The following is an 11365-nucleotide window of genomic DNA, read 5'->3' on the forward strand; positions in this document are numbered from 1 at the left end:
ATAAGAGGCACTTATACTCTCCATTACAAGTACACTAGACCCCATGGGCAGAGCTGGTACTGCCCATTACAATATGATGAGAAGCACTGATACTGCCTGTTGCAGATGTTGCAGATCATAAAGAAGAGAGCTATAACTCAATGAAACATTGTTTAAAAAGCATATGCACATAATGTGAGGATTTCAGTTTTTGTGATTTTGTGCAAAGCCCAAGTTTTCGCACAAGAGTCAAACCATAGACAATTCTGGATTCCGGAATCCAATTTATATTTAAGGTGCAGGGAAGAGAAAGGAACATGTCAGCATATTCCCTCACCTGTAACCAGGGGCAGCTCCTCCATATGGGCAGAGGAGCGTCGCCCTCCCCCCACCCTCTCCCCCCCGCCGCCAGCAACAGACGCTGCAAACCGTTCTGAACGAAAGGACAATAAACTATGTTTATTATCCTTTCGTTCTGAAATGGGCAGGGCTATGGGGGTGACGTGCACTGAGGGAGAGTGCTCAGCATTCTCCCTCAGAGCGCATGTGTGTTTGGCCGGCCATCTTAGGCAAGCAAACAGACATGCGCAGTAGGCTGTCTCCAACCCGGCAACACGGTTGCCGGGCTGGAGAGAGCCTGCACAGATGTTGATGATTGTATAATGGTGATGTCAATACTGGTAACGAGGATGAGGATTACTCTGAAAAGTATAAGAAAAAATACTTGTTTAGTTAAATAAGCTGCAATTAATTCTGATTAGCTACTCCATCTCACAAAATCTTCTGTAAGTCTTTGCTGGGGTGTAGCGATTTATTGACATGAACGGATGTTTTATTACTGTCTTGAAACAGTCCCAATGTAAATACTACATCAAAATAAACATTTAAATAAAAAAATATGCTGGAAGTAAAAAAGGCACCAAAGAAGTCTATTTCCATATCTTAGGAAATCTAACATCCAAGTTATGAAACATTTCATAATGCTTTTCTAGCATCCTCTCAAGATAAACTTGGATATGTCTTCCTTATGTTTAATGTAACTGATACATTTCCACAACCATTGCCTAACAAGACAAACTGATTAAATACTCAAATATATTCATAGGATGGTTCTAAATGCAAATAAATGGAAAAACGAAACTTGTCAACCCCAAGCCAACTGCTTAGAAGTGCCTCAACCTAGGTCAGTGATACATAAAATCTCACACGGCTGGCAGGCATTTTGTAAGCATTATGCATGACTGCATGACTACAAAATCACCGCCAAGAATACCATCTTCTTTTAACCTTCCTCAGTTAGCAGGCAAAAATAATTATACCATATGTACTTTTTTCTTATGATAAGATATGTATTTCCTTATATTTATCATTTTGAATACATTTACTTTTCTCCACATCACTCTCTCGCATCCCCTACCTTTGCAAAGCACCTAGCAACCCATGTATCAACTACTACCTGGGTAAGTAGAATGGGCCTTCACATATATGGACTCCGACTATATCATCAAGGTAGGCATATAGGGACCTACAGATGTATTACTGTACTTTTCTTGACCATATAAAGTATTCGATATTGCGAGGTTATTATAAGTGTAGGTCAACACTCAAATGTGCAGAAGACTGAGACTGACCAATAGGTATGTCAGAATCAAGGCCATAAATCATTTGGAAAGAGGTCATAAAGAAGTGTGCACCAGTGCTTAATTTGTGCTTGTTGCCGGTGCGGAGCACCAGCACTTATTTTTTAGGGCCGATGCTTATTTTTCTGCCTCAGGCATTTACTGCGAGCAAAAGACACATATGGGAAAGAAGGAGAAGGAGAAAGAGAGAATCGAAAAAGCGTCACAACGGGAGAAAGCAGAAAGCTGTAAGAATGAGCTGAAGGGGCAGGAAGTGGCTGCAAATGGATTAAAGAGGCCCAAGATGGTGTTAGGATTACGCTGCCTTAGTATTCAATGCTTGCACATTTAATTGCAGCCGCCGCATGTTTAAGAGGAGGGCTTTGGGTACCGGCACGTTTTTATTTACAAATTAAGCACGTGTGTGCACTCTACACTGCAAAGCCTTTTGGGCAGAAAAAGTTAAATGATTTTCGTCCCTTGAGCAGGACTAGCTTACAACAGTTAAAAAGCATTGGCAAAGCCAATAGGTCTCGCCTATGTGAGAGCTATTGACTTTGTCAAGGTCTTTCAGCCATGTTGAACAGCAGTGTGGTTGCTGTTCAACATGGTTAAATGTTAGTGGTGTGGCACAGAGAAGAATGGTGTAGAGGAGTTTGGAATAGCATAGTGGGGTGTAAAGTAGAGTGGGGTAGAGGAGAGTGGCATAGGGTAGAGTAGCATAGAAAGGAGTGGCGTCGAGTAGTGTAGAGTGGAGTGACATAGACTGGAGTGACATACAGTAAAATGGTGTTCAGTAGAATGATATAGAGTAGAGTGGCATAGAGCAGAGTAGAGTGGCGGAGAACAGAGTGGCATAGACTGGAGTGGCTTGGAGTACACTGGCATAGAGTGAAGTGGTGTAGCGTGGAGTGGCATAGTGTAGAGTGGTGTAGAGTAGAGTTGCTTACAGTGGAGTGGCATGGAGTGAAGTGGCATAGCGTGGCATTCTGTGGAGTGGAGTGGCCTAGAGTGGAGTACAATTGCATTGAGTGGCATCGAGTAGTGTAGAATAGAGTGGCCTACAGTAGGGTGGCATAGAGTGGCTTGGAGTGGCTTTGTGTAGAGTGGTATGGAGTGGAGTTGTGTAAAATGGAGTTGTGTAGACTGACATGGAGTGGTGTGCAGTTCAGTGACGTGGCGTAGACTGGAGTGATGTACAGTGGAGTGGTGTAGAATGGAGTAGATTGATGTAAAATAATGTAGAGTAGAGTGTCATAATGTACTGTTAAGTGGCATTATGAGGAGTGGATTGGTGTAGAGCAGAGTGGAATGGCATAGAATACAGTGGTGTAGAGTAGACTGGAATGGTTTAGAGGGAAGTGGTGTAGAGTACAGTGGAATAGCGTAGAGTGGCGTAGAGTAGAATGGCATAAAGTAGAGTGCTTAACAATGACATTGTGTGGAGTGGAGTGATTAGAGTGGAATAGAGTGCATAAAGTAGAGTGGAGTAGAGCGGCACAGAGTAGAATCAAGTGGAATGGAGTGGCATAGAGTAGAGTAATGGAGAGCAGAGTGGCATAGAGTGGGGTGGAGGGGAGTACAGTGGCAAGTAGAGTAGTGTGGCGTAGAGTTCAGTGGCATCGAGTAGAGTGCTGTAGAGTGTTGTTGACTGATGTAGAGTGGAGTGGCGTAAAGTGAAGTAGAGTAAAGTTGAGTATAGTAGGATAGCTTATAGTGGAGTAGAGTAGTGTAGAGTAGAGTGTCGTAGAGTGGCACTGTGTAGACTAGAGTGGCACAAAGTAGAGTAGACTGACGGAGTCTAGAGTGGCATAGACTGGAGTGGCGTAGAGTAGGTTGGCTTGAAGTAAATTGGCAAAGAATGAACTGGAGTTGAGTAGAGTGGTGCACAGAAGAGTGGCGAAGAGTAGAGTGGCATACAGTAGAGTGATGCAGAGTAGACTGTCATAGAGTAGAGTGGTGTGGAGTGAAGGGGCATGAGTGGCATAGAGAAATTGGTGTGAAGTGGCATTCTGTGGTGTGGAGTGGGATAGAGTGGAGTAGAGTAGCATGGATTACCCCGGCATAGAGTGGAGAGGTGTGACGTGGAATGGCATTCAGTGGCCTAGAGTAGAGTGGCATAGAGTGGTGTGGAGTGGAGTGGAGTAGACCGTCTTGGAGGGGAGGGGACTAGAGTAGTGTGATGTAGATTGGAGTGGTGTAGACTGGCATGCAGTGTTGTGTGGTAGAGTGTCATGAAATAGAGTGGAGTTGCGTAGAGTGGAGTGGCATAGAGTGGAGTAGAGTGGCCAAGGGTGGCTTAGAGTGGAGTGGCATAGTGTGCCACAGAGTGGCATTATGGAGAGTTCAGTGGGGTAGAGTATAGTGGAGTGACGTAGACTGGCACAGAGTAGAATGCCATAGAGTAGACTGGAGTGGTATAGAGTGGAGTGGCAAAGAGTAGAGAGGTGTAGAGTGGAGTGCTGAACAGTGACATTGTGTGGAATGGAGTAGCATTGAGTGGCGAGAGTACAGTGTAGTAGAGCCGCATAGAATGGAGTTGAGTGGAATGGAGTGGTGTAGAGTATAGCAGCGCAGAGCAGAATAACATAGAGTGGGTTGGAGTGGAGCAGAGTGGCAAGGAGTAGGGTGGAATGAAGTAAAGTGGTGCAGAGGTGAGTGCTGTAGAGTAGAGTGGTGTAGAGTGGTGTGGAGTGACACTGAGTGGAGTGGCATAAAGTGGAGTAGAGTAATGTGGCATAGAGTAGAGTGTCATAGAGTAAAGTGGAGTGGCGTAGACTGGAGTACAGTAGAGTTGAGTGGCATAGAGTAGAGTGACATAGAGACATAGAGTGGCGTAGAGTAGCATGAGTGGAGTGACATAGAGTGTAGTAGCGTAGAGTAGAGTGGCACAGATTAGTACAGTTCTGGGTGTAAGTAAAGTGTCAGTAGGGACAACAGATAGGGTGTAAGCAACACACATTAAAAAAACGGTGTGCCTTTTTAAAATTAAAATAGCACATTGCAGATCCAGAAATAATTATACCAAAAAACCTATAAAATAATAAAAATAATGTGTTGCAAAAAGAACAGACACGAGGAAGATCACAAGTTTATGCTCTAGAAAGGAACTAACACAAGAAAGGAAGGGAAGCCTACAGGAGCTAAAGATTGCAAATGAGAGAAACAACAAAACAACTAATGGTATACCGTGAGTGGGTTGTAAGCCCACTGCATAGTAAACAATATATCTTGCAGCACAGCACATGTGATGTGTAGGCGAGACCTAAAAATGACTCAATTTATATGAGATGTAATCCATGGAGTCCAGATGGGGGCTGCACAGTAAATGCGATGCGGGGTTGGTTAAAATCAAAGCATGGGTGAAATGCTTCCAAGACCTACCACTTTTATTGTAACCAAATTAAAGCACACCAGAGGTAGCCTCCATGATATATTTGTCTAATGTTTCTCAGAACTACCCGAAAAGCAGAAAGAACTGACCTGAGGAAGGGGTTAAGTGGATTTTACTATCCTCTCCAGCTGTTGACTAAACTCGACCCATCCTTGTTAAATGGAGCTTTAGTCCCACCCAAAGAAGATAGTGAGGTTAATGCAGGTCAGTCCTAAGGCTTCTTGCACTCCAATGTATCCTTTTCTGGCAGGATGTGATGCAAACCCTTTAGCTTCTGTTAAAATTAATGGTGTAAAGTAGTTTGACGGTGATGATGCACAATAACCCCAAAACGTAAACAATAGTTGCAAAGTGTATACTGGTAACATGAGGTTGCGGTGGCAGATTCCTACTTGTAGAGGATCTGAGGCGTGGTGCTATGACAGGCCAACCCCAACAACTCCACAGATTTAGAATAGTGATTCTGCAGCATTCTGTGCCTACAGGTCACTTGATTGGGATGGAAAGCGACTGAACATCCTTTCACGATTTACGTTCAGCTTTGAGCTTAAGAACATGCAATAATATCAAGGGCAGGATTAAAGAGTTTTAACGACCGTGTCTGCAAACAGCTTGACCCAACTGTTCCAGATGTATGCTGGCACCGTTACTCGTTTTTCTGACTGACACAAACATGAGCAAATGAAACGGCTAGTTAGCTAGAGACCTTTATTGTACTAACCATTCAGACTGAAAGGGGTATTTTAGATCCCTTACTTTTACCACGGATTAAGGCTTGCATAACAATAAACAACACGTATCATGATTGCTGGGTACTCTTTGCTTACTCTGTACATGCATCTCAGTTCATACAGTATGTACACCAGAACTTACTTCAAATCCTTTCCTGTTCTTCAGTCTTTTCTTGTTCAATTTCTTGCAGGCATACATCTTGCCTGTCGCCCTCATCTGGGAAGCAGACACCTCCCCGAAACCTCCTTTGCCCAAGATCCTGAAGTCCATGAACCAGTCTTCTCCAATGGGCTGGGCCTCCAGCCACTTCCACTGGAGAAACTTGGAGAACTGGGCACTCTCCTTATATGACTGATAGGCGTTCTCCTTCAAGTAGGTCATGGTAGACTGGAGAACTTGCTTGAAGAGGTTATCCGGCACATGTTGACAGTCCTCTTTCACTTTCAAGATAACTTTCTCATCCAAATATTTACAGAACAGTTTTGCGCTTGATTCAAGGTACTTGTTGGAGATTGTTTGGGCTTTTTGGAGGCGGTCTTCATCCTCAGCAGTGTCATAGTCCTCCACATTATTCCAGACCTCCAGTGCAGGCTTATGCTGTAGAACCGAAGCAAGGTACTCCTGGAACAAACGTTTGCCAATCGGCTGCTTAACACAAATGCTGTCAAATTCCAAATCAATCTCATTTTTCAAACGCTGGCATTCAGAAATTGGTGGCAGCCTGAGCCTCGAATGGTATCTTTTGTTTCTCGTTGCCTGAGGATTGAAGTCTCCATCAAAACTCCCACGTGCAGTGATGTAGGCAGAGTTGGCTACAACCGTTTCCAATGCCCCAAAATCCATTATCAATCGACTAGTCTCCTAAACTAGACATCAACCGGCCAGATGCCAGAATCAGCCTGGGACAATGAAGAGGAGGGTTAGGAGTGCAGAGCAGTCCCGTCCTTCCTGTCCAGGCTTAGCAAAACCTGCTCTGCTCTGCCTTATTGGTATTATAGTATAAATCTTCGAAAAAAGATCATCTACATCGAATGAGTTTGGGCAAGAATAACAAAAATGTCCTTTCCTATTTTAGGCATTTGGTTGAAAGTGCAGTGACAAAAAAGCAACAGTTGCTTGCATTATCTGGGAACCCGAACGATGCTAATCCAAATCTCCTCAAGTACAGTATGTTAGAGCTAGCGTGCTTTAGAAGAGCTAGTCCAATGGCAGCAAAGGGAAGTAATACCCCTGACTCAACACCTCTCTAAACCCCTTATCCACTTAGAAGGATAATTGTACTCTCTCCCTCTCTCTATCACTCTCTGGGAAGAGATGCCTGCGTCCTGGCCTAAAGACTGCTTATTTGGTTTTTGTATACATTCCCATTGCATTTACAAAATGCGTGTTTGCTTTTTTCTTTTAAAAATATGAAAAGGGACAGGGTTCTGAAGTTAATTTTGACGTGGTGATGTACTCAGTTCTTGTGTGTAAAGCTTTTAATTCAGCATGCGTGCCAGGTTCTGAGGAAATACTTTGTATTTACTTTAAACGAGTAGCAGTGGCGTAACGAAACTCGAGGGGGGCCACCTGCAAAGTTCCTGGAGTGCAGTGGCGTAACCAAACTCGAGGGGACCCCTCTGCAGAGTACCTGGAGGGCCCCCTCCCACCTGGACTCAGTCAGGGGCCTGCTGCCCGTGCACAGTGTACCTGTGCACAGTGCAACGTGCTGAGGTGGCCTCCTGGAGGTCGCCCCCCCCGCAGGGGGCCTTTGCTACACCGCTGACATGTAGCAGGACTTTCAAAGCAAATCAGCAAAACATTTAGGTCCAGATTTAATAGAAAATGCTGGTGCATTTGGCAGTGTCGTGCACCCTCATTTTCAAAATGCAGGGATGCACCGTATTTACTAGAATACGGTGCACCCGTGTTTCCCTCTGCGCCAGCGCTAAATTTGCTGCTGTGCACCAACGCAGTCACCCTTGCACCATAGTGCAAGGATGGCTGCGTTGAGGGGAAGATTGTTTTTGTGCAGGATGGAACACCTTCCGGCACAAAAACATTCTTAAATGGCGTTTTTCTCTTTCTGTGTGTGCTGCAAAATGCAGCACACATAGAAAGAGCAAAAAATGAGGAGAAATGAAAGCATTTAGGTGCGTTAGATTTTGGCGCTGCCTCAGGTTTACGAAAACCCATAAATCTGAGGCAGCGTCAAAATGCAATGGGTGTTGCTGTGGCACACCAACAGCAACACCCATTGCACGCCCCTTCCGCGCAAAGTGCTACGTGTGAAAGGGACATACTTACAAGTCGGTTTAACGCCACCATGTAAATATGGCACAGGGCATAGTGCCACCGGAGCGTCACAAAAAGTGACGCTCCGGTGGCGCTAGGGGCTCTTAAATATGCCTCTTAATGAGGTGCTTTCCAGAATGAGGCTCGTGTTGTTTGTCATTGAATGCACTCTGGCCCAGATTTACCATATTGACACATATTGACACACAGCACAGTGCAGCATTGAAAAATACTGCGCTGCGTGAGAATGAGAGAGCAGGCGAAAGCCATATTTACAGGAATATGGAACTCTCCTCCCTTCTCCTTAATTCTGGTGCTAAAATCTGCTGACATGTTCCACGCACACACCTTTGCACCACAGTGCAAGGGTGTCTGAGTGAGTCTAACATAGATTTTGTACTAGGGTAGTGGTGGTATAGGTGCCGCACCTCCGTGTCGTTACAAATCGTATTACGCAACAAAGTCAGAGAGTGTGAGAGACTGGTGCCATGTTGGTCGAGTGCCCAACTACCCCGTAGGCACTAAGAGTTGTGTACCAAAATACACAGTGACAATTATTGCAAGATGACCATGGCACTCAGAGGAGCAAAGTCCAGCAAAGTTTGTGGGAAGAGGTGTCCCTGGTAGTGTGAATCCAGAAGCGGAGAAGAAAGCGCTGATTCCGAGTTGATGTTGAACAGTGTCTTTATTTTTAGACAACGTTTGTCGTAGGTAAGTTTCGTCTTGCAGAAAAACAGCCAACACGTGTTTCGTCACACAAGTGACTTTATCAAGGCTGGGCCCGTCCGGCCAAGGAGAAAGTAACTGCAGTCGGTATGCAGGTAGGTGGTAGGTATGTACTGAGCCTGGCAAGGTCAGTGCTTAATCTTCTAGTAATCGAAGATAGAGACGAGGAGGCCCTGATAAGACTCCAAACAAGGTCCTGAGTAGCAATGCAAGACCCTCCGGTCCGTCCGTTGATAAAGTCACTTGTGTGACGAAACACGTGTTGGCTGTTTTTCTGCAAGACGAAACTTACCTACGACAAACGTTGTCTAAAAATAAAGACACTGTTCAACATCAACTCGGAATCAGCGCTTTCTTCTCCGCTTCTGGATTCACACTACCAGGGACACCTCTTCCCTCAAACTTTGCTGGACTTTGCTCCTCTGAGTGCCATGGTCATCCTGCAATAATAGATTTTGTACTGGAAGAATAGCCTTCCAGTACAAAATACTACGGACCTCATTTACAAGGCATTTGCGCCAATTTGCTTCAATTTTTTCACATATTTGTGGCGCTAGCAGGGCTTTACACTGCCCCAGATTTACAAACTGACATATTGGGCCCAATGCGTCAGTTTCTAAAGCCCTACATCACATTATACTTGCACCAGGTATAATGTATGAACGGTAAGTATATCCATGGAAAAAGCCACTCAGAACTGACACAGTGAAATTTGCGCCATTTCAATGCGTCATTCTACAACTTCACTGTGTCAGAATTTTACCGCCTGCTCAAAGCGGACATAAAATTGATGCAGGGCTTTTCTCTATGGGGCCTCCTCGCATTGCTGGAGTAGTGTAATTTTATGAAGATAGTCCAGCAATGCCTGAGTTTAGCAACAATAGATGTGTCAGAATTTCTGATGCATCTGTGAAAACGTGTGCCATGGAGCTCTGTATTGTGAATACAGGGCATCCATGGCATAGTCAGGGGATCGAAGGGCAGCACAAGATATTTGACACATCAGGCTGATGCGTCAGATTATTGTGAACGAGGCTTAGACACACTTTAAAGCTTTTCCCGCTTTGCAGGTGTACTGGACAGTGCAGCATGCATGCAGAGGCAGAAAAGAAAGGAGAAATAAAAGTTTTTCTCCATGATAGCGCCTAGTTGGAATGGATGCTATTTTTTCTACACAAAACCCGGATGTTTTTTTTGTTTTGTTTGTATGAATACGTTTTTGCATCAAAAACATTGGGTGGTTGCATGAGAATCCCCATGCATTACCCATGGAATGCCCCCTGGGCACTTAGTAATGCAAAGCATTGCTATGCGCTGCTTTGTGTTACTTCTAAATATGGCGCTAAGGCCATAGAGTCATTTTTTGCACAGGAACACCTACTTTGCATCTAATTGACGCAAAGTAGGTTTCCACATCCCAAAAATGACTTTATCTCCATAAATGTGGTGCTAGACGGGTCTAGCGCCAAAGTGTAAGTATGGAGTTAGCTTTCCACTGCATTTGCGTAAAAACAAAATGACGCAAATTTGGCGCAATACAAGTATAAATGTGCCCCTTAGAGCATTGACTATTCCTCCGAAGAGGTCGTCTCCAATTCTCGAACAGGCCGGCTATATATGATTCATATCACAATTTGCTTAGTGATGCATGAAGGTCTTTGCAAAGGGTTACCATCATCTACCATGCTGGTGAGGTAAAGATTGTACAGAGCTTTGGGAATTTGGTGATGATGCTTATTTCATTCTTCAAGATTTACAATATGTTGCCCTTCTGTCTCACTATAGGGTGTTTACTAAGCTCTCTGTGCAGGGCTACACGTTCTGCTTCTGGCAATTTCTGGACTGACATAAGTGTGTGAGAGAGAGAGAGTATTATCAGGGTGCAGAAAGTCTTGTACAACAGTACGCCTTGGTGCTAATGTGAGCGACACCCTTGCTTGCACTCTAATTTTATTGTGTATATACCAGCAAAAACTTTAAACTAAAATAATAATAGAAAATAAAATCACAAAACAATGTTTCAAAATGCATTGCCAAGAAGGAGACGTCACGGTTTGGTTTTATCGAGTCTTTAGAAACTATCTTTGAGCTAACATTATTACTTTGTTTCTGTTCTTACATTATATCCTTTTTTGTGATTGTAGGAAAATGCCTTTTTTTGCATGATCAACCCCACTTTTTCCAACTGATGTTGCTGTGTTTTTTTACTTTACTATGAGCACTGGAACTCTGCTAACCAGGCGCCAGTGCATATGCTGTGACCCCTAAAACATGCTGAAATTGGCTGTACTCCTAATTGGCATAATTAATTTACCTACAAGCCCCTAGTACATGGTACCAAGTGTACCCAACACCTTTAAGTTAAATGTTACTTGTGTAACTGCAGCACATATTGTGCCACCACTAACATGACAAAGCAAAACGTGAACGCAGGCCTACCACCAGTAACTTGATTGTACAGGTTTTAACTGCAAATTCAACCTGTCACAATAATCCCTTTTAATAGGCCTAAATCCTCCTTTTAAATATTAAGAAGTCGCCCCAAGTAGGGCTTAAATGCCCAAACAGCAGGGGGCATGACACTTCAAAGGACATGTAAATGTTTAATGTTAAACATGTCCTTACAGTGAATATGCCTCAA

At 44.0% G+C, this 11365-nt stretch overlaps 1 protein-coding gene across 1 annotated transcript in view; it reads right to left on the reverse strand.

Annotated features, from left to right (window-relative positions):
- The window catches only part of GRK1 (G protein-coupled receptor kinase 1), a 423541-nt gene extending 416702 nt beyond the window's left edge, over nt 1–6839 (reverse strand). The window contains 1 exon segment of the mRNA XM_069204635.1: nt 5866–6839. Coding sequence (XP_069060736.1) covers nt 5866–6567 — 702 coding nt within the window. The 5' untranslated portion in view covers nt 6568–6839.
- Nucleotides 6840–11365: the final 4526 nt, after the last annotated feature.

The sequence above is a fragment of the Pleurodeles waltl genome, chromosome 8, assembly GCF_031143425.1.
Source record: "Pleurodeles waltl isolate 20211129_DDA chromosome 8, aPleWal1.hap1.20221129, whole genome shotgun sequence".
NCBI lineage: Eukaryota > Metazoa > Chordata > Amphibia > Caudata > Salamandridae > Pleurodeles > Pleurodeles waltl.